The sequence below is a fragment of the Centropristis striata genome, chromosome 3, assembly GCF_030273125.1.
Source record: "Centropristis striata isolate RG_2023a ecotype Rhode Island chromosome 3, C.striata_1.0, whole genome shotgun sequence".
Classification (NCBI taxonomy): Eukaryota; Metazoa; Chordata; class Actinopteri; order Perciformes; family Serranidae; genus Centropristis; species Centropristis striata.
The window spans coordinates 31,723,647-31,748,100 of NC_081519.1; the positions used below are offsets into that span (position 1 = coordinate 31,723,647).

Sequence of the window (24,454 nt, forward strand, 5' to 3'; positions counted from 1 at the left end):
ACACAGTGAGAGAACGTGGGAGAAGGTCTGGTCACCGAGCACAGAGGCCTAATAAAAGTCATGTGCAGCCTCCATCCTCAGCTCAGAGTGCAGACATAAACACAGCACGCCTTCACTTCGATCACAAACACGCTCAACACAAACATGTTAGAAAGCTGCACAAGGCTTCACTGCATGGCAACACTTAATTCAAATACCTTAATTCAAATACCGTATCCATCCATCCCATCCATCCCATCCATCCCATCCATCCCATCCATCCACCCATCCATCTATCCATCTATCATATTTGACCTGATGCATATACTTAAATGCTGTATTAAGCAGATCACAAATGGAAAAACAGCAGACTAAATGTGAATTTGTAAATATATATATGTCGGTATAAGCTGCAAAAATTGAAATAAAATGTAAGTTAAAAAAAGCACTGATTAGGCATTTGTACAGCATTAGGGTTCCAGCTGGTCACGACAGCCAATCACAGTTCCATGAAACGTGACATCATCCGCAGCAACACGGTCAACCCTGGACTTTCTCCGTGCTTCTTTGGTAAAAGTTAGCAGCTTTGTGGTTAGATAAAGTGTTTAGTAAATATGGCCAGAAGCTTTGTTAGACTGGCAGCAGTCAGGTGAGAATGTCCTATTTCGCTCTAAAGCAAAAGTTGTCCTTACAGGGCTTCAGTCTTTTTTTTTCTTCCTTCCTTTTTTTCAGAGTGCTGACACTAACACTCTTTAAGTAAAGGTAAGCTTCAGCTAGATCCCTAAATGCAGCCTGTGTGTCCATATCTCAGCCAGCCCCCCCCAGGCTGAGTCTTCCTGAGCCCTGCACCCTGAGAACGACAACAAGCTGCAAGTTTCAGGAATGCAGGCATGAGAACCAGCGTCTATCTGTGTGTGTGTGTGTGTGTGTGTGTGTGTGTGTGTGTGTGTGTGTGTGTGTATTCTTGTACTTCATACATAGTGAGGACTGGAACACGTTTTTAACCAACAGAGTGAGGACATTTTTGCAAAGTGAGGACATTTCAGCCGGTCCTCACTTCTTTAAAGGCTTTTTTGAGATTTCAGACTTTGATTCAAGGGTTCAGGTTACATGATAATGATGATTAACTGAAACTGTATTGTGTGGTTACAAAACTAACTAAAATTATAGTGAAAATGTCTTTTGTTTTCGTCTTTGTCAACTTTTTTCATACATAATGAAGATGGATAAGACAAAGGAAATAGAGGCAAAATTTACTGTGACCTCTTTTAACCTATCCATTACAAAAAACTTAAACTAATAAAAAACTAAACTAAAACTAAAGCGTTTAAAAAAAATAAAAGCTAAGCTAAAACTAGCAAACTCACTCTAAAAACGAATTAAAACTAACTGGATTTGAAAACAAAAATTCATAACAAATATTACTATTATAACCTTGCAAAGGAATTCACTGTTCCAATGAGGGCCCTCACAAAGATAGAAGTACAAGAATGTGAGTGTGTGTGTGTGTGTGTGTGTGTGTGTGTGTGTGTGTGTGTGTGTGTGTGTGTGTGTGTGTGTGTGTGTGTGTGTGTAAGAGAGAGAGTGTGAGATGGAGAGAGACACACAAATCATGTGAATGTTGTGGGGAGTGTGACCTCTGTAGAGGCTTTCATTTTTATTTACAAGCCCCTTAAATCTTCTTTTATCATTGCCAATGATTTCTTATAACAAGCAGCACACCAAACCTTACCAAATCACATATCAAAGCAGAGATGAAACTGATTTAGGGGGAGTTGTATGCTTTAAAATACAGATGACTCCCTGCTTTGTAAGCTGGTTTAGGAAAAATGGATTGGGTTAGCCTAAATTCATCGACACAGGGATTTAACTTTATAGGTATTTGGTACGCAGGGGCATGCAAACCACACATGCATACAGAAACACACATGCACAAAGATTAATCTCATTACAGGATCTAGCCAAATCCTTCTGACAAAGTTGAATAGTTCAAACCAGTAATTACTCTCCAGCTTCGGGGTCAGGTCTGGAGTTAGAGCACACTCACCCTGTCCCGGAGGCACCATGGGGACACGGCTGGTGTCAGGAGAATGGCAGGTGACCCCGCTCTCCGTGACAACGGCGGGACTGTGGCTGTCCTGGAAGAAGCAGGAGTAGGACTCGTCCTTCTCTAAAAGTGGAAGTCCTGCGACTGACAGAGACACCTGACGAAAGAGAAAGTATTCACATTAATTCCAGCTCCTGGTAGCTCACTTCAGACCATACCTGTCAAGTTTTGGATTTGAAAATAAAGGAAATTTTTAACTACAGTTGGCTTTATGCACAGCTGCACTACTTCCTGAACTTCAGCCAGCTCCTTTGTTTCTTGTCTGCCATTATTGGACGAACTGATTAATCCAGGTGAGCCTGACCTCAGTTGTCATAACAACAACAATAATCAGACACACCTGGATTCATCAGTTAGTCAGAACACTATGGGTGACGTCACGGTGACTACGTCCATTATTTATTTGAAAGTTATTCTTTGGGGATTTTATAGCTTTAGGCCCCGTTTACACGAGCACGATTGCGGTTAAAAACAACAAAATATTTTATCAGAAGTGCCTTTCGTTTAGACGGTGTTTCTGGGTCTTAAAAACGCAAAAATCTGAAACAAGCCTCCAGAGTGTAAAACTGTAAACACTGCCAAGACATAAAACTCTGCTCAGATCTGCTCACGTCACGTACACGTTTACATCACATACATGTGCCAGTACAGGGAAATAAAGAAACATGTGGGATTATTTCCATGCGTGGGACCTTCAAGCTGCTCTGGCAGCTCTAATAAACTTACAGGAGTCTTTCCACCAAATGTACAGGATATGTACAGATAGTATTAGTGAACAGAGAAGGATCTGGAATTACCTCTATCACATTTTGGATGCACCAATTGGTGGGAGGCGAGCCAGACGGCTTTGGACGAGACCTGGGAGATCTAGTGGATGGTGGAGAACTTTGTGGAAGGAGTAGCTGATGAAAATGCGTGGCGTGAAAACTTCCACATGCCCAAAGATGCTCTTATCGCTTTAAGTGATGCCGCCTGGCATGCATACCCAATCACATTCACACACTTTAACGTCACCATATGCAGCAGATTTCCTCCCAAAAACACTTGTCTAAACGCAGAATAAAAAGTGAAGACACAACGCCACTTTTGCGTCTTCCGTTCAGACCGTCATCATCACGTAAACGTAGCTTTATTGATAGAGATATTCAGAGTGAAAGGGGAAGACAGAGGGAAAGTGCTCCGAGCCAGATTTGAACCCGGGCCGACCGCTCATGAGGACTGAACCTCTATTTATATGAGCTCTACCAGGTTTGCCACCGGAGACGCACCACGTCTATTATTTATACAGTCTATGGTTATCACTCATCTGACGTCACACACTAACTTCATGACAGCTGCCACCTACAGTACCTGTAGTAGGATACTGGCAGTTATCGTGAGGCTAGTGACAGAGCTCAGATTAGGAATGTTTTGGGTTTTTTTTTTATTCGGCCCGGGCCCGGTTAAAATACGGGAGATTTACGGGTAAATACTAATACTGGAGGACGGCGGGAAAGAAGGGTAAAATACAGGACTTTCACAGCCAAAACTGGATACTTGACAGGTATGCTTCTGACAGTGATACTGTTTATGTGGTGTTCTCATCACATTTATGGTTGCAGACTGTTTTAGACTTGAACCACATCTAGTCCACATGCATGGATGCTAAAATGCACTCAGATTTTCCAAGTTGTTTTTCAGTCCTTTACCAATGCAATGTGACATCACATGAGAGATGACGGGCAGAGGACAAACATCCAGCAGTAAAGCAGAGCACACATGACAGAGAAACAGGAGAAGAGAAATCTCTATTATTGAGTCCACACCTGTGCTGTTACAGAGGACACTGGAGGTCTTTATGACAGTAAGTGATCCAACTGCCTGAACACATAAATCCGATCTACTCGGTTGTAAATGTCAATGTGGAATAATATGATTTAAAAAAATAAAATTAATTCCCCTGCTCCAGGGACATGAATCATACTGATCAAAGTCACTGGTTTATGATAATAGTTTGTCTCCACTTGGTGTTTCTGCCCTGCAGCTGCAAGATCTCAGCTGTCAATCAGACAGGAGTATGACCTCCACAGTGATGTCTCTCCTACCTACACCTCCCACCTGTGAGGAAATGGTGAGATATGCCCAGTTTCATAAAGCCGGAGGTGATGTCATCAAAATGCTTTTTTGTCCCAGTACCACCTAAAGACCCAAACATATTCAATCTCCTCTCTCATACAACAAAGAAATATAAAATATCCATTTTTCAGCTTTATTAGACAGTAACAGAAAGAATGGAAGGGTTCTAACACCGGGACACCCTGATATCTGGCACTTTTAATTGAAAAATGACCAAAAGAATCAACGTCAATTATTATTTGGCCATTATATTTCTGTTGATCGATGAATAATTTCAGCTTAAGTGCAGAGCCCTGAGAACTCTTCAGGCCTCAACTATCAAACTGGAAAAAAAAATTGCCTTCAATTTTGATGGTAGATATAATTTCTGCAATATGATTACATTCAATCCTTGGTTTGGTAGTTGGGACATTGACTTAAATGTACATAAACCAGAATGTGATCATTTTTAATCATTTGTCACATACATTTAATTGTAAACTGTACAAAAAAAAAATATTTATCCTCTTAAACTCACCTGGGTTACACAAAAAACTTTTATTTTTAAAACTATGGTTTTGGTTGTGTTTTCTCCACATACTAAACCAGCACAGCTTCAAAAACCTTTTGTAGCCAACAGTACAGATGCCGACAGAAGCTGTGAGGTCGACTGCAGGACTTGAACCAGTTTCATGAAAAAAACAAAACATACACCACTTATATACATTTGACAACTAATCCACCTTTCAGCCTGTTGAGCTAGTCATGTTATATAAATACACATTTAAGCCCAACTGGTCCTATGACGCAACACTGTCTAACATCTATTGTTTAGTCTATTGTTTATGTTTGCCCCTGCTGTTATCTATCCACAGGCACCATCTTCAACACAGAAGACTGAGCCTGCACCAGGACATGACAGGACAGGGCCCTGATCACTATCTGACACTGAACAAAGTCACAATTCCAACTCACACACACACTCACACTCTTGTACTTCTATCTTTGTGAGGACCCTCATTGGAACAGTGAATTCCCTTGCAAGGTTATAATAGTTTGGATTTTTCATTAGTTTTGTTATTAATTTTTGTTTTCAAATTTAGTTAGTTTTAATGACTTGTTAGAGTGAGTTTGCTAGTTTTAGTTTAGTATTTATTTTTTGAAATGCCTTAGTTTGTTTATTTTTTTCTTAATTTTTGTTTTTTTGTAATGGGGTATTTGTTGGGTGGGAGATTAAAAAAGGTCACAGTAAATTTTGCCTTTATTTCCTTTGTCTTATCCATCTTCATTATGTATGAAAAAAGTTGACAAAGACGAAAATGAAGGACATTTTCACTATAATTTTAGTTAGTTTTGTAACCACACAATATAGTTTCAGTTAATTATCATTATCGTGTAACCTTAACCCTTAAAACAAAGTCTGAAATCTCAAAAAAGCCTTTGAAGAATTGAGGACCGGCCAAAATGTCCTCACTCTGTTGGTAAAAAACGTGTTCTGGTCCTCACTATGTAAGAAGTACAAGAACACACACACACACACACACACACACACACACACACACACACACACACGTGAGTGGGGGTGGGGGCATACTGTACCTACAGTCAGTACAGGCATCTGTGTACTCTGTATTGCAAAATGTTGTTGAGAAAGGCCTGTATGTGCTTGAAGGGAATTATTCTCTTTATCTGATGTCAATAAAAAACTTTGTACAGATGTGTACCGACAAGTAGATGTACAACAACAGTTACAGTTTTCTCCTGTGCAGCTTGGGTCTGTGTGACTGTATTTCACTCTTACCGTCCTGCTCTCCTCCCTGCTGATGTTGGAGGGGTTGAGTTCCTGGACCACCAGACACTGCTGCTCCATGTCGAAGCTCCACAGCCACTGACCCGGATGTTCCCCGCGAGCACACTTAGACTGCAACATGCACCTGCAGGACAAACACCAAGGCTGCTCTTTCACATCACTATGCCAAAACACAGTCTCTCAAACTCTATAAAACAGCTACTTAACCTTAAAGCATGACAATAACTTTCAGTATGTACTGTAAATCCATTAATCATATTGTGATGGTAAAACTGCACACCAACTTCTTCTTGGATTGTGAACATATTTTTTCTAAATAGTTAAACATATTGTAATGTTATGGGAGTCTGTGAAACAATTTGACAAAATGTATGTGAACTCAATTAAAAGTAAAAACAGGACCGTTATGAAGGCAGGAAGTATGGAAGACAGTAAAAGGAGTGAGGTTGGAAAGAAAGAGGCAAAGATAAGAAACATCCAGGTGAGAGGGAGGAGGGAGGCCAGGTGGTGAGGAGAGGGGAGGAGACACAGATGGGATGCAGAGGTGGATTTCTTTCATCAGACTCAAACACAATCCCACCAGAGCACACTCAGGTTTTAACATGACTTGTCAAAAACACTTCACAAAGTGAAAAGAGGGCCAGCAGATTTCCCGTTACTTTACATGTCAGCACTGACTTTTTATTGAATTTAAGTCATATTATTTGAAGTAGACCTGTGTGATTGGTAAGTCTTAATTGATGACTCACTCACCTTCAAGCCACATGTAGAAAATCTTGTGAAGAAGCTGAGCCTAAAATTGGGTTTTTATTTTCGAAATAAGTTGTGTTTATCTTTTAATGTAAAAAAGCGTCTTGTCACTGCAACATTTTTACCTGTGTTGGATTACGGAGATCTTTTGTACATGAATACTGCTGCTCAATGTCTTAGAATGATTGACAGTGTTTATCATGCTTCTTTGAAGTTCATTATTAACTGTAAGATTGTGAGTTATATTCAAGAGCTAGTCATTGGTAGACTTTACTTTATAAGGCCATATTGGGACTGCTGCCTTCATACATTTGCACCTTAATTACTGTGAGAAATGCTGGATCTTATTCTTTGGGTAGAGTTGCTAATAAAAGGGCATTTGTTTACTCTGCACCTTATGCTGGAATATGCTACAGAAAGACTGGAAACTAACTGACTTAATTTCTTTGAGCACTTTTAAATCCAAACTGAGAGTTATTCAGGCCAATTCCACAATATGCACTTGTTTCTAATAATGCGTTTAAGGTCTTATGTAAATATGTAATTGTATTTTGTGTTTGCTGCCTCTTGGCCAGGGCTCCCTTGAAAAAGAGGTTCTTAATCTCAATGGGATATTTCCTGGTTAAATAAAGGTTAAATAAATAGAAATAAAATTATATTTGTCAGCAACAAGAGCAGCTCCTTTTTAATTTTTCTCACAATTCTTACAAAAGCAACCACAAAATGATAGTTGCTGTGCAGCAATGAGTCAGGGGCCGAGCTGGGAAGTAGAAGTAGAAGAAGAAGAGGGAAGAAACACAGGAGGGCCCATCAGCAGAACTGCCAGGACCAGGCTTATCAATAAACACAAAGTCTTGTGTCTCTAATCCACACAGAACAGTGCTGGAGGAGGTAGGAGAGGTTCATTTAGCATTGACTGGGTCTTGACCCACAATCATTGCCACCTTGGGTCTCCTGTCTGTAAGTATTGCGTGATCATATGATATCTGGTGTCTGTACTCAGAGTCTAACAAACAAACTTCTTCATTTGTTGACTACGTGGACTGTTCTACAACTTAAATTCAATCTCAGCCACACTTTCTAGGATCCCCCAGATGAGGACATAGAGTTAATGGCTGGGGTCTGTCTCACCTTCCCTCCAGGACACACCAGCCGCAGTAGGGGTCGTGGCCCAGCAGGCAGGAGTGGCAGTCTGGGTGCTGCTGGCATTCAGCCACAGGCCTCTTCTGCAGCTGGAAGCAGGACAACACAATCATGTTCAGTCGTGCAAACTGTGCACACTAAGCTCCCAGAAATCTGATTAAAAAGAATAGGTGGCCCACATTTTGCAGTGGAACAATGAAAATGAAAATATGGTCATTAGAGTAATCCCAACCACAGGCTGCTGCTGGATCAGAGAGAACTGGGGCAGAAACGAGAAGGTCTAAATTATTTCTCTTTAGCTTGATGACTACAAAACAGGAAGCACAAGTCTAGGAAAAGCATGAAATCAGACTACAATAGTGCAATTACTGTAATGTTGCATCTGTGTGTGTGTGTGTGTGTGTGTGTGTGTATATACCATGGTATGAGTCATGATGAAGAGATGCTCCTCTTTCTGGTCCAGAATGAGGTCTGAACTGATAGCTGCGCTCTGCTGAATGGAGATGACAGAGTACTCCTCCACTTCACCGTTTGGCCCTAGAAACACCTGAGGAAAGATATGGTGATTTAACAGACTGCTGAATAAAATGATGCATTGAGCTGAAACTGTCCTTAAAACTTAAAATGTCCTTCTGAAGTTATTATTATTATTTTTCCTTCTTCCAATTTTTATATCATTGTTCTGGCATATTTTTAAAGCATGTAAACACAAAGGCTATAGTATGAGTTTTATTTGACCATATTATATGTGTTTACGCTTATATAAGTCCTGAGTGCTATAATAGAATCATTTTAGATTCATTTTACTGAATATGAATGCCAACAGATCAAACTTCATTACAGCTGATGAAGGCCCTATGATACGGAGGAAGGTGTCAAAAAGAGCAACTGGAAGTAAAAAAAAGTTTAAGCAGTTGAACTCATTTTTGCAGATATTTTTTGTATTCAGAGGACTCAGTTTTAAAGCTACAGAAGATGGAATTGATTTTGAGAAGATACTGGTGTCATAGGAAACTAGATGATCTCAGGAATCACTATGTCATGATATCTTGCCAGAAGGGGTCGAAGTACTCACAGAAGCCCAGTTAGAGGCCTAAATCTGGGTATAAAAAAGGGAATTCAGTTTGCCATTTGCCAAATAAATAACAATAACATTTTAGTTTTGAACAAGCTTTTGAAAGATTTCTAAAATATTCATGATTTCTTGTTTTTTTGACAAGTGGCCTAATAAATTTGTTTAGCACTGTACATGCCTACTTTATGCTGATAACATGCAGTTAAAGGCAAAAACTTCATAGCTTTTCTCAGGCAGTAAAATGTGATATTTAACCTAATGTGTTTAAATATTTCTGCTTACTGGGGATAGAGTTACATAAAATTCACTGGATCTGTATCACTGGCCTAGTAGTACACTATAGTAGCCATTTCTTGAAACTTGACTTCCCTGTTTAAAATGAGGCGCTGTGACCTCTAGGATAATCACAGCCTCATGAAACTTAACAACCACAAACTAAGGGCCGTTTCCACTACCGGCCAATACCCAGAATGAGGCAGGTCTCACGCCCCTAATTCGCTGAAACGCCCCTAATTTGAATACGAGCCATCCGGAGCGGACTTTTGTTGGGACTTTTTTCCTCCCTGTGGAAGAGCAGGGTCTTTTTTCTCCCCTGAAATCAGCCTGGTTACTGATTGGATAGATTACTAAGCAGGATGTGACGTAGTACTCTACACAACAACAACAAACGCCATTTGTAAAAGCCGCCGAAGCAGTGTTCCCAACTTAGAGACTTTGTTGCTATATTTAGCAACTTTTCAGACCCCCTTAGCAACTATTTTTCAAGAAAGCGACTGGAGACAAATCCAGCGACTTTTTCTGGTATTATTGGAGACTCGTTCTTACTCTTCTTATAGAGCCGCTAAAGCTGCATCACAGGATGGAAAGACAAAGTTTGACAGTATGTAGAGACAATTCCAGACAGACCGAGCCAGTGAATAGCCAGACAACACAAGGCCTCTGGGAGCAGCTTTATATTGTGCTGGCTGTTAGAAGTCCAGAGCTGCTGTAATGTGGGTTAATACGAGAGGGCAGTCTGACCGACTGCTCCACAGCAGCCTTTTGATGTTATTTACAGGAGCCTGAACATCAGCTTCATTCCATCTAATGTCATTAGTGAGATATTCAACTGTGAGGGGAACTGTGCTGGAAGAAAGACAGCAATCATCCTAATGGGAAAATCCAGCAGCACAGGTCCAGAGGAAGTGTGGATTCTCTGATCTGCCCTGTGTGTGTGTGTGTGTGTGTGTGTGTGTGTGTGTGTGTGTGTGTGTGTGTGTGTGTGTGTGTGTGCGAATATGATATGGTGATATGGGCTAATCCAATCCACCAGGTATGTGGAGGATTTGAGGTCAGCTATGAAGTCTGACACTCTTTGATCCCACAGCTCCTCAAAGACTGTCCAGACTGTAATACCTGTCCATCCAGACTGCTGCAGATTACTGAAGCTACATAACAGATGGGGAAAGTGACTAAATGACGTTCCCTTCTTCAAACAAATAGAGCAGAAGGGACACACACCGGGGGCTTCTTCTGTTAGCGAGGAAGAGAACCATATCAAGGTTTTTGAGGTCAGGGCAAAATTTAAGCAAAATCTGTCAAGCTTAAAAAATAATAAATAACACAAAATATGTAAAATAAGAAATATCACAAAAACAGATGTCAAAGGAGGACTGGGAAACACAAGGAAGAAACTAGCATAACAGCGATGGCATGCTTGCTGCACAGACATGTTCTTTCTTCCACCATAACACACTGAGCTGACCTCAACACAGCAAACATTAGAGATGGAATGGAACTTGTCAGCACTGTCCTCATGCAACCGACTGGAAGACTGGTGAGGATTCAGGAATTAGACTTCCCCCCAAAATCATACTGGCTCCTGTGTCTTGAACTCCAGCCTAACTTTATTAAGAACTTTTGGTATTGTCAGTAGTTGCAATTAGCCAATCACTGTACTCCATGTTGACCTGCCAGAGGCCGGAGGTCAACAAAGCTGGGATTAGATTTTTAAATTTAAATGTATACAAACAATAAGGACATTTGAAGGGAAGTGAAACAAACTCAATGAAGATGTTTGCGTCGCTCAGCCTTCATCAAGTCAAACACAAATTGTGACCTGTAGATATGTCTGAGAAATACATCACACAAATATGAATTAACCTCCATCCAGTAACTGAATTAGGCTACTCGTCAGTTCCTATAATTATATATTTTTAAATGCTTAATGTACAGTTGTAAAAAAACGTATGTGTATATGTATGTCAACCCTTTGAAATTACCTTGTTTTCTGCATTAATTTGTCATGAAATGTGATCTAAGTCCCAAGTATAAACTAAAACCACATGCTTAACCTAATACCATGCAAACAATTATAAAATGTCATGTTTTTATTGAATATATCCATTAAACATTCAAAATGCTGGTAGAAAAAGGAAGTGAACCCTTTGGCTAATGACTCCATTAAGAGTTAATTGGAGTCAGGAGTTGACAAACTTGAAGTCCTAACAATGAAATGAGATTTGAGTGAGGTGTAGAGATACTTCGACCAACAAAAAACACTGAGTTTGCAATTCACAAGAAGAATCTGCTCATGTGAACCATGCCTCGCAAAACAGAGATCTCCGAAGACCTGCGATCAAGAATTGTTGATTTGCATCAGACTGGAAGGGCTTACAAAGAAATCTCAAAAGGCTTGGACACCAGTCCAGAGTTAGACAAATGGTCCACAAATGGAGACATTTTAGTTGGCGACTCTCTGGCGTCCAGTCTGCAAATTGCTAATAGGCTAAAAGTTAGCTCTGTAGCAGTACAGTGGGTATGTGCTGCTGCTACAGGAGGTGTTCACGTAGCGATCTCTGTTAGTTTACAACAAGCCAACAACAAGAGACGAAGACGCTGTGCATAATTAGCCATGCAGCTTTGTTTATGATCAGCTGCTGACTTTGTGCACAGTTAGCGAAGGCGGCCACAGATGCGTCTCCCGTGTTTAATCCATCACGACGATCGAAAACCATACGTCACCTTCGGAGTCTCTAAATCCCTCTGGGGGCCTTTTTGTAATGGAGACACGCAGAGTGAGCGGACTTTTGAGAGGGCGTGGCCTGAGGCTTTCCCGGTGGCCACTGCTCCCCCTAAAGGAAACACGGCTAAAGGTACTATCTAAAAAAGTTGAGTTGAAAATGAATGCTCATTTTGTTTTGGAATCACATACTTAACTCTCATGTAATGTAAACAAGAATCTGGAATGCCAATGCAGATGGCAGATAAGGAGTGAGATGTTAAGAGGAAATACTGGATGCTGACTTGACAGAGAAGGACAGACAGGAAGCTCCATGATCTACTGTAGAACCAGACATGACAGGTTGACTCTAAACTAAAGAGCAGAGCTGCTTTAATCAGCTGGGAAATGTACTGCTAAGCATCTGAAGTGATCAAACCTTTTCAGACTGCCGTTTCAATATTTATGTCTCCATGATGTTTGGCCTTCAATAGATCATTCAGGGGTCAAGTAGGTACAGATACAGGCACTATCAAGGAGAATATATATGAAAACTAAGAGGAGACTCCGTTCCAAAAACGAACAACAGACGGGCATTCCCAGAACATAAGGAGGAATGTACCAAGAGCCTCCAGGGAACACAGGGTACATCTGGAATCAGGGGAGACCCATCATGTGCAGCCTTCTGGCACTACGCCATCGTTCAGTTGGATTTGTTGGTGATTGGGATAATGTTTTTTTACCTCTTGTAATCCAAATTGAAATTAGGTCTATTCTGGGACATCTTTTTCCAAAGTCTATCAAAGGGAAGGTACTTAGCAGAGGACGTTAGTGTAAAAAGCACAGACACAGTCCCCAGAGGTTCCTCCAGCAGTGAAGAGCTTCTCACACTGGGTGTTGTTAATGGCCGACCTAGGAATGTCACGATAAAAGATTTTGATATCCCGATTATCAGAGTCAGTATCACGGTTTTATGGTTTTCACGACTATAAATCAGGGATTTCATTATTACGCTATGTAATTAATTAAGATAGCTAGCTCAATATGAGAGAGAAGGAGAGAGAAAGAAGCCCTAAGGGACACCCAGAGTTCTAAATTAAGGAAAAAAGTCTGTAACAATCGTCATGGCAATCCATTCCGGACCAAAGCGATGGAAAGACCAACTGACATTGCCATCCATATGATGTATTCAGGAACACGAAACGTGATTGCATACAAAGTCAATGTAAGAACCCCCAAGGTGTGCATGCTTCAGAAGCACTCAGAGACAGAAGGAGAAAAGAGAGAGACTGGAGAAAAAAGTCAGAAACACGCCTCTGCTTCTAGCTAGCTCACAGATAATGTCTGCACAGCTGCTACGTTGGCCATTTCAGAACAAATCCACACAGAGCGCCAACGATCTGGCGGCCATACCCGGCCAAAAGACTTGAGGCGAAAATAGGCTCTGCCTCCTATGCAAAGATGTTAACATAGACATATTCAACAAATAGAGTTTTTTGTTTGTTTGTTTTTAGTATCACATTAATTCTAACAGCCACTAGAGGGCACAGGCTGACTGTAAATACATTCAGGAATGACTTGAAGAATAAAAGGAAACAGTAGAGCTGTAACGAATGATTATTTCATCACTAAATCCATTATTTTGATTACTTAATCCTTTGGTTAACTTAACCTTAAATAATAACCATAACCACATTTTAACCATTTAATAAACCAATATCATAATACAACACTGTCATATAATATAAAATAATTTAAGAATAATGGGCCACAATACAATACTCTAATATTATAGTGTTGCATTATGATATTATTGTATTGTATGTGATAGTCTATAAAGTGAATGAATGAAGATGAATAGAGCTGAACAATATTTGTGACATTGTTTGTGTAATGTTTTTGTTATGTTATTAATACATTGATTGAATACCGAATTAAATTAACAAGCAATCAGGAGGATTTATAACAATTTATTTTATGTTTGGAAAAGCTGAAATTCTAAATCATTTACACAGGATGTTGCATAGATCAGAGCCTGCATGTTCCACAGAACTGTTTGGATCTGACCCCAGTAACTGAATTGATGTGCATGTTTCAGAAATAAGTGAGTTACAGTTGTTTTTGTGGAGAACTCTGCATCTCTCAATACATAGTACACACAAGTCGAAAAAAAAAAAAGAAATATCTGGGAAAACCCCCTTTCACACTCCGAGTACGGGAGACTGACACTGTATACATTAACCACAGTGACATTGACACAGACATTGTGTTGTTATGAGCGATAGCTCTCCATCATTCTGAATGAGTCTCTCTGTTAGGAAGTGCACGTGTCTGCCAGTCAGCGATGACAGGGCACAACACAAGTACGCAGCTCTGTTATCTGGTCACAGTGATGTGCGGCTCAGTGTTTAGCTGGCTCTGTGTGACGTAACTGTGCAAAAATACGTTAATGGCTGTCATTGTGCTATTTCTGTATGTGCAGGGGGCCTCAACCACAAGCCACCATTGAGAAAAAAATGGCACAAAGAACTGCCTGTGTGGGGGCGAACTCTCCATCTGTAAACTCTGATGGAGGGGCCTCCCTACAACCTCCCTGCTCCTCTGACCCACAGCTCAGTCCAGTGATTAATAATCAAAAAATATATATATATATTTTCTGTGATCAAGTGTGCTAAATTGCTTTTATGCTTTCAAACAAATGCACATGCCCAGCTGACATGTTCATTTTAATATACATATACCTGTTATCCCCTTTGATTTGCTCTGATTTTTCTTGGACAACAGACATTCCTTGTGTCTCCTTGTGTCTGTCCGAGCTTCGCCCTGACCTCCATCTGAACCCAAAGAGACACTGCCCTACATGACTCCACCGAGACTCAACTGGGAACCCTGCATTCAATGGCAGCACCTTGGAAATCCAAGTGACAGCCTTGTCGAGGAGCGTGGCATGATCCGGCCATGGAGCTCAACGCTCACAGGCTGTTCACCATGACTGAAAGGTACAGAGATTTCTACTGAGTGGCACCCAGCAGCGCCAGCAGGGACTTCCCCTTGAAGCAGAAGAGCTTCTGCTGTACACAGAGATGATAGAGTTTACTACTTTCTGTCTTCCTGTCCAAAATAGAAATACCGTCCAATCTTACTGCCATAATTGGGTTGTTTTTACCACCAACAAAAAATGGAATCTGACAAGAGAATTTATCAGTGTTGTGCTACATTACATTGGATGGTATTAAGTGAACCTCATTGGGAAAAAAACATGAATATTACTATGAACCATAATAACATCCAAGGGGTTTGGGGGTAGAACACTGGTTAATCCAGGATTATGAATCCATAATATCAACATTGTTGAGGCTGGGTGACGTTTAGAAGTTTATATTTCATGTATATTTCATGTGTCTTTCAATCTTGTTTAATCTTTTTTTATTTTTTTATACATTTCCCAGTGCACTGATTGGGTCGAGCACCCATAATTTTGTTGTACTCTGTGCAATGACAATAAAGTCTATTCTATTCCAAAAGTTCTCAAATTAAACCTTGCTAAAATGGGAAAACGAAATGAACATAGGTTGTATACCTATGTTCATTTCAAGATGGATGGGATGAAATATGTACAGAAACACACAAAGTAACTAACTGGAACACATGGCAGGAAATCAGGAGGAAGGTTATAATCAGATTCTTTAGGACACCAGTAATCATATTTAAAATGGGGCTCACACACCAGATAAATACTGGAGAAGTTGTGGAACTCACATTGGTAACCATATTCATATATTTTGGACATGCCCTAAACTGAAAAATCTGGGATGAGGTTTCTGATGCACTTGGGAAAGTATTCCAGAAAAGTTTTAATAATGATCCCAAGATGGTAATGTTTGGACTAATACCAAATGACATAAATGGAAGGGGAAAAAATATATTTTACAAATATTACCAATTTCAGCTCTTAAATGTATTACTGTTAAATGGTTAAAACCCTCCAACATATAATATGTGGATTGAGAAGGTCTGGGAAATCTATCACATGGAACAAATAACTTACTGCTTGAGGCTTCAAAAAGTTATATTTGTTAACAGATGGAGACCTGCCATGACCATATTAATGCAATAAAAGTCATGTTATCTTTTATTTATTTCCATTTACACAGTTTATTAGTTCATTACTTATTGTTTGTTTGTGTTACTTTTGTTTAACCATATAATTTATACATATTTGACCTGATGCATATACTTTAATGCTGTATTAAGCAGATCACTAATAAAAAAAACAGCAGACTAAATGTTAATTTGTATATATATATTTGTCTGTACAATCTGCAAAAATTGAAATAAAATGTAAGTTTAAAAAAATAAAGAAAATAAAACCTTGCTACATTAACTGTAAAAACCTATAGGTTTGGTATATAAGATTTGGCCAGATTTTAAGTCCTCATAGGGCGCTTTCACAACCTAAGTCCGTTTGGTTAGTCTGAGTCAGAGTAAAATTGATACATTTGGTTTGTTTTGTATTTAGTCTGGTTTGCTTTCATAGTGCAGCAATGTAAGCGGACCAAAAAAAAACAAAAAATATATATATATATTCGAAGAGGGGTGTGTAGGAAGGTGGAGGGCTGGAAATCTACTCACACTATTATTTTTTATTGGTTGAAAAGTTGGCTGTGGAAAATGTAAACAAAACAACATGGAACCAAGCCGAACAGAGTACATTTGATTCTACCAGCCTTAGTCCTGCTCTGGTGTTCAGAACGAGCTCCTGTTGAGACTCCGGGTCGCCAACAGTGTGTTGATCCATTATTTCCACAGAGTTCGATTAAAACGGACTAAACTTTGGGTTGTGAAAGAGCCCTGGACGACCAAAAAGAAAGCCCTTGTCAATCATGTTGAAGGTACATGCCCCGATTAGTGTCACGGTAAACAGAAAGATGGCAGAAAATCCACCCTAACCACCCATCCCGGCAAGAAACCACATTCAGCAGCAAAGAAAAGAAGAAAAGAATATAAAAAGAGGGAAACAAAAGTAAACATTGGCATGGCCTTTTACCACTTCAGACAGCTGTGGGTGAAGAAAGAGGAGACGTTTGATGAAACGCAATTCAGTCTTTCTTTTAGACTGGTAATAAACATAACGATGGCTATTTAGCATCAATTATCTTTAGTGCAACTGTTGACAACACAAATCATGCTGAAAAAAACATCTGACTGTTTTCTTGCAAAAACAAAACAAAACTATTGGTTGACACCACACTTGAATATTAAATATATTACTATAGATTATAAGATAGCTGTGTTGTTTTAACAGGCTCTCAGGGTTTCAGCAGCTTGGTTGATTTGTGTGTATTTTTGCCCTTCTGTTAGTATTTGACTTTATTTTATTTTGTTTAAATAACTGATAAGAACTGTAAATTTAGACTGTATGGACCCAGTAGACTGACTGAAAAAATGTTGATTATTTCACCACATTGTAACCAGTTGGCATTACTGTGATGAGATGAGGGGGATTTTGGAAAGAAACATTACTAGGTTTATTATGCCTGTCTAACTGTACACAATGGGAAAGGTGGAGGGAGGACCACGTGGCCAGGTATTACACATTGAACTTTAATAACATGCAATTTGAAAACGTTTGGATCTATGGGCCATATGTTTTAAAATCTTTTTATTCTGCCCTACAAAGTCTAACTGCAGTAACTACATTTTTGGTCAAAATTGTGTTATAACTAAAAATGAACTGCTTGATGTTTGTTTCATCTTGTGACAAAGATTTAGATTTCAATTTTGCTTTATTTCAGGGAAATAATGATATAAAACCACAAATCCAACTCAAAACCAAGCAGTAATTGCACTCACCACAGTCTACTTTGGATAAATACTAATTTGAAACATAAAAATAATAGAAATTATAAGTTTATTTGAAAGGGAAATTACTATCTAGATAGTGATGAATTAAAAAAGTGAGATATCTGAGATATCTGTGAGATCTTTGAATAGAGTTGTCAAACACTTTTAAACACACTGATAACAAAATCAATTTGAAAATGTTTATTCACTGAAAACTAAATATATAAAGCTGAAAGAAGACAACAACATTATAGTTACTGCACTCTGTTTCTGCATTACTATTATAACTTTTTACAGTAATGCAGTAACTACATTTTTGGGGTCAAAGGTCAAATAAATCATCATGATTTTTGTGCATGAAAATCACATCATCAATACATGTAGAAATAAGTGTCAAATTACTTATCTACATGTTACCCATTTGGCTGGCCAGTTAAAAAACTTTAAAACACTTTAAAGCAGTTTTTCTCAGTTTTACCTTTTGTGTAGTTACTTCAGTTAGACTTAGTAGGGCAGAATTAGCAATAGTTCAGTTAGTGCAGTGGGGCAATCTACCAATAATTTAATGACTATTCTCCTAACAACAAGATGGAAACATAATATACCAGGACTTTGCTCCTGAGATTATTTCTGGGGTGAGGAGTTCAGCCTGCCTGACTACGGAGACTATTGTAGATGTCAGATGGTTGGCATGTGAATAGAGAGAGTGGTTTACGTCTGGAGGTGAACACAGAAAAGAGTTGAAATGGTTGTCTGCTCGGTTGACCATGTCAACCGACCATGTTTACCATGTCTGTTCAGGAACAAGTATTACAGTTACATGAGAAATACTCAATTAGGGCGTGAACTAGAGGTCGACAGATATATCATTCGGCCGATATATCGGGCCGATATTTTGTTTTTTTACTTATATCGGCATCGGCCGATACATGCATGCGTTCACGATCAATTATCCCATTTCACTGAGCCAACAGCAGGCAAGGCTCGGTGCAACATCTGCCATTCTCTGGTGAGCTGCTGCTGATACCGGAAAAAAGAAAAACACATCAAATATGTGGATCATCTGAGGCGCCACCACCTCCAGGCCTAGAACAACATACACATTGTTGCTATCCAACTGTTAATATGTTGTTTGTTTTGTTAATAAAGGTTTCTTTTTTGTTTAAATTGAGACTTGTGTAACATTTGTTAACAATGTGTCATTTTTATCATGTAAATGGAGGGAGAAAAGGCAATATCGGCTTCAGGAAACGGCCCAAAAAAATCAGCAGCACATATCTGGGATCTGTTAAGGATGATGTCAAAATAATCGGTATCGGCATCGGCCTTAAAAAACTCGTGTCTTAACTTTGAGTTCACACTAGTGGTCGACTGATACAAGTTTTCGAGTATGCCAGAATATTACTTCATATTCCCAGCACAATCTCTGCATAACATCACTGCTAGCACACCTTGTTAGTGATGTTGGTTTGTGTGTGTGCGTGTTTGCGATTGCCTCAAGGTTTGTATTGAAGTTTTACTATTTTTGCAAATTCCACAATTATAGAATTGGCTTCTTAGAAAAGTATCTAATTTTCATTGTTTTATGTAAAAGTAGGTCCCCATTAGTCACCAAATAATCTGTGTGAAATATGCTAATTCATGTAAATGATGTACCCTGAAAGCATGTTTACTGGTTTTTCCGGATGTCCCCATAAAGCCTGATTAAAACATCACTTCATCATTTCAGAGGTTTGAAGGCGTATATAGGCTAACTAAGCTGTGGTCTAAGTTTACTCATTTTTTAAGGGTGGTCCCCACAAGTGATGATTAAAACTGGAGTCCACAACCTGCCTGTGTAAGCCTTGAGATCTGTGACCTCATGTTACCTTGTGCAGGTTCCCCTTGGAGTCTCCCAGGAAGGCAATGGTATGTCCCATCCCCACGCTGACAGCCACAGCAGTGAGACGGGCAGACGGGCTGTCCAATATGGTCTCTGCTTCCACAGCCATCCTACTGGCCATCGGGCTGGGGGTGTGGTCAGAGCCGCAGGGGTACGCATCCAGAGTGTTCTAACAGTGGGGACACGGGAGAGGCAAATGAGTGTGTGCTGGTTCCAACAGGTCATGTTGGGTAACATGAAGATTAGATCACAAGAATAAAAAGCAGACATCATATTGCATGGGAAATTATATTTTTGTTCTGTACAAAAAGAAGCCCTTGAAGTTATTTGTTATTCATTTCTCAGCAAAGGAGCGAGAGGCCAAAAATAAAACAGCAGTGTTCCTTCTCTGCTTAGTAAAATCCCAGCAGAATTTATTGTACAGGGGTTGGATTCCAGCAGCTCCTACACTGTGCTTTAAAGCTTACAGAGAATTTGTTTTCACTTCCACAGTTTGGCAGTTGGGAGTCTTTGCTCTGGCGACAGCGTTGTTGTTTTTGTCCCGGGCAATTTATTTTCCCCTAACAACGTTTGAAAGTGGGGTCACTGCCTCATTATTGGTCGTCTTAACAATAGGAAGTAGAGGCAATGAACCTGAGAGCTCTGCCTGCTGAAGGCTACTTGTTTTGATGGCTTGCATGTATTTGGCTGGTGTGTTGTTAAGAATGGATTCCTTATTTGGTTGGCTCTTAAAGAACAGAGAATGCAAATATATGACACAAAACATTAAACTTGGTTGTAATAACAAAACTAATGCGTCCAAACAGCTGTAAGCAAGTCTCAGTGAGTTCGGATTTAGTTACATGGAGAGTGAAGGAGAGTTTAGATGACCTGTTCAGTCCACATCATGAGAACCCAACCATTAGAGGAAAAGAGGCAGGGATGACTGCATGCTAAGAATAGCCACAAACTACATTATGACTACTGAAATAGTTATGAAGTTATGAGGTCCGGTCTAGGAATAAGGCCTGGAAGCTTAAAGACTGGCTTGTTGCTGACTGCTGATAGCCTGTGATTACACTGCAATGGCACATATAGACTTTTACTACAAACACTGAGGGCATGATAATAACTGCAAGGCCACTGATATACATACACTGTAAATAATCGCTGTGAAATCTAGTTATTTACTGTATTATTCACAGTTCATCACCGTGTCTGATTTTTACAGTATAGTGCTGTATCATTTGCAATAAAAATTGGTCCTTGTGACAAAATTACAGTAGTCAAAGCATTACTGTGGAACATCACAGTAGTTAAAACATTACTGTAGAAAAAAACACAGTAGACAGTGTAGCACTATGAATAGTAAAGAAGACTACTGTATTTTTCCATTTTTATCATAATTTTGATCAGAATCAGTCCTATACAAATGCTGTTTAAATAATAAACTTAAAGTCAAGTTTTTCATACAAAACACAGTATGGAAATCAATTGTAAAACAGTAAATGTATTCATATTATTTTCTTTAGTGTATAGAGTATTTACTTGCAATTACTAGTTATTTCTATAAAAAGTAATGATGAAATTATCAAATTAACATCATTGTTTACTGTGCCGTACTGCCATATACGGTACCATGAAAAATCAGCGTTGAACTGTTTTTTATTCTTACAGTAAACAAATCAGTACTGTAAACAACTAAAAAAAAATCAATGTTTAATTTTTTTTATTTTACAGTAAAGATAAAATAAAAATACAGTAGTTCTACTGTAAATAATAATGACAGTAAGTTACTTGTTAATTGCTGCCAATAAGTTACTGTAAATATCACAGTGAATTCTTTACAGTGTAGGAGTAGGAGTCCTGAATCCCGATCATCAATAAGAGCATGTTCCCAACAGCTTTGACCTCGCGTGACAGTCTGTCCCTGGTAAAGTCTGACCAGGGATGAACCCGCTATGGTGTTGTTTGTGTACAGGGATCCATTTGAGATTTGACATCTTAATGACACTGTAAATCTCTTTACAGCTCCAAATCTCCTATCACTGTTCCCTCAAGCCATATGGTTTGCTTTAATTTCCCCTATTTTCACATTTATTTAAAAAAAAAATCCAAATATAATATGCACTGCCCCACCATTTTTCTTTTCTTTCACTTTTTGCTTCAGATCTTCTGCTCTGTACATCGGACACAAACTGTTTAAACTCCTCCCCTCAGGAAGTCTACAGAGCACTGTTTGCCAAAAGACTCAAAAACAGTTTCTTTCTCCAGGCTGTCGCTCTGATGACCCCTCAACAGTCAGAGAGACAGAACACATACTGTGCCTGTAAAAAGACACGGTTATAACTAGGGGTGCACCGATCGATCAGCCAGATGATTGATTGGCACCGATTTCCTTAATTTTGTGGGATCGGCGATCGGCCGATTCTTTTACGTCAAACCGATCTCATCTAGCGATCTTATCTACCTCCACAAAGGTCTATTTGCTATTAATTTTAACATTTGAATAGCCACAAAGCTGCTGCATTTGGGCATTTGTTCTTGTACTATAACGAAACCAATAACTCAGGACACTTTATTTATGGTTCTTTTGTTAGTTTGTCCTATAAATTGTTGCTATTTATTTTAAGTTCAATATTTTATTAACTACCTCAGACATTGTGATTTCCTTTATTTGTTAAAGAAAAATACTGTTGTGTTATCGTTTTTAAATAAAATAAGATTCAAACATTGCTGTGAGTTATTAAAAAAATCGGTATCGGCAGGTCAGGCTTTTTAAAAATCGGTGATCGGCCAGAAAATTGCAATCGGTGCACCCCTAGTTATAACTATATTAATTTGTACCACTGCACTACCTAAACATATCTTTAACCAACCTGACCTTCCACATATTTGTCTTTTTTCTATTTTTTTTTATTTTTTATTTTTTTATATTTTTTGTACCACAGCAAGCAAACCAGAGTCATATTCCTAGTATTTGCACACGTACTTGGCCAATAAAGATGATTCTGATTGATCTGTATCCCTGAATGTCTTTTTCTCTTTCACCTTCAGAGCTTTGTCTCTGCCTGGTGTTTCTTTATCCGTCCTTGTCGGGCCTTGTTAAACATTACCCTCAACCCCACCCCACTAAGTACGGCTAATGCCACCGATCGATCTCTCCCTGACCAGCAAATCTATTAAATTACACCGCCCGCACCACTTTCTCCCCTAAAGCCAATCTGTTGTATACGGCTGCACAGGTGGAGAGGTCAGAGCCGCTCTGTGTCCTCAACGCGGAGAGATAATAAAGAAGGATGTCAAATCCAACCAAATGCTCTGTTTACATGTACTTAAGACTTTAATGCACACACATCAACACACCATATAACGTCAAGATTTACAGGGTTGGTGTTATGGGAGAGTCAATCTAATTAAATCCCTCTTCACAACATTACGTTTTCTGTTGCAGAAATTTCAAATTAAATTTCATCCTCTGATACAATTGGCTCTTAGCTGGAAAAACAGCTATGTGACAGAAGCTTTAGCAGGTGGAGGCTTTTATTCATTAACAAAAGGAGTTGGACTTTATTTAGACTGTGTTCCACCCATTCAGAATAAATATTTTCCAATATAGAACTGAAATATGTGAAAAATGCCATTGTTATACAACACAAGGCCACTCTTATTCTTAGCATGGAAGCTGTTTTTCTGTAACACCCTGTCACACAAACATGTAATTACACACATGGGAGTGGAGTGGTGGAACCGCTATCTGGTTCAGCATGTGACCATTGTGTGGTTTTACTGCAGAAAGTGATGGTTACGTGCATCTCAGTGTTCATTTGTCGGCATTCAAAAGTCAGAACCTCATGAATTCCAGAACATAGTTCAAGATCATGATCCATGGGTTGCGTTTTTAATTGATGCACCGAAATGGTAGGGTCAGGCAATAGGACCAATAAATCAGGGCATTTTTTTCTTTTTTGTTTGGCAATTTAATGGCCTGCTTTTGAAGAACAGCCTTGAGAGTTCCAGCGTTAAAGTCGCACCAGAATACATCCCAGGGTGAGCTATGGTGCTCAAATTAAATGTGGAGATCATAGACTGTATGGTATTATCCTGTACGGCATACCTACCAAACTATTCAACAAACTCCAGTACAATCAGAACTCTGCTGCTCGCCTACTCACCCGCACCCGTGACCACATAACCACATAATAGTTATGTGGGGACATAGTCATTATTAAGTAGTTATTAATGCCTTATTCTGCATGTTCTTATTATACAACCAGTAAGCCATTAACTAAGAGTTTTCCCTCAATAACCTCAGAATTATTGCTTATTAGTAGTAAGTAAGGAAGTTGTTGTATATGAGTTATGATCTTAATATGCTTTACTTTGTATGGACTTTATAAGTCTCTACATAGCGGTGAACGAAACCATGGAAACGGCAAACAGCCACCTTCTCCAGACCTTTGACGTGACTGATGGCTCCTTTTGGATGATTGGATGAGGATTGGTAGATTGTAATGTCAATCATTACTCTACAAAGTGGGTCACTTTGCGCCAATGTTAGTCTACACACATTAGTCACATTACAATCCAAAACATTACATCCAAAAGGAGCCATCAGTCACGTCAAAGGTCTGGAGAAGGTGGCTGTTTGCCGTTTCCATGGTTTCGTTCACCGCTATGAAGAGACTTATAAAATCCATACAAAGTAAAGCATATTAAGATCATAACTCATATACAACAACTTCCTTACTTACTACTAATAAGCAATAATTCTGAGGAGGGAAAACTCTTAGTTAGTGGCTTACTGGTTG

General features: G+C 39.2%; 1 protein-coding gene across 1 annotated transcript in view; it reads right to left on the reverse strand.

Annotated features, from left to right (window-relative positions):
• plxnb1b (plexin b1b) overlaps window positions 1-24,454 on the reverse strand; it is a 125,240-nt gene that overhangs the window by 30,992 nt on the left and 69,794 nt on the right. Inside the window, 5 exon segments of the mRNA XM_059330267.1 lie at window positions 2,027-2,183; window positions 5,982-6,114; window positions 7,872-7,972; window positions 8,302-8,430; window positions 19,651-19,833. Coding sequence (XP_059186250.1) covers window positions 2,027-2,183; window positions 5,982-6,114; window positions 7,872-7,972; window positions 8,302-8,430; window positions 19,651-19,833 — 703 coding nt within the window.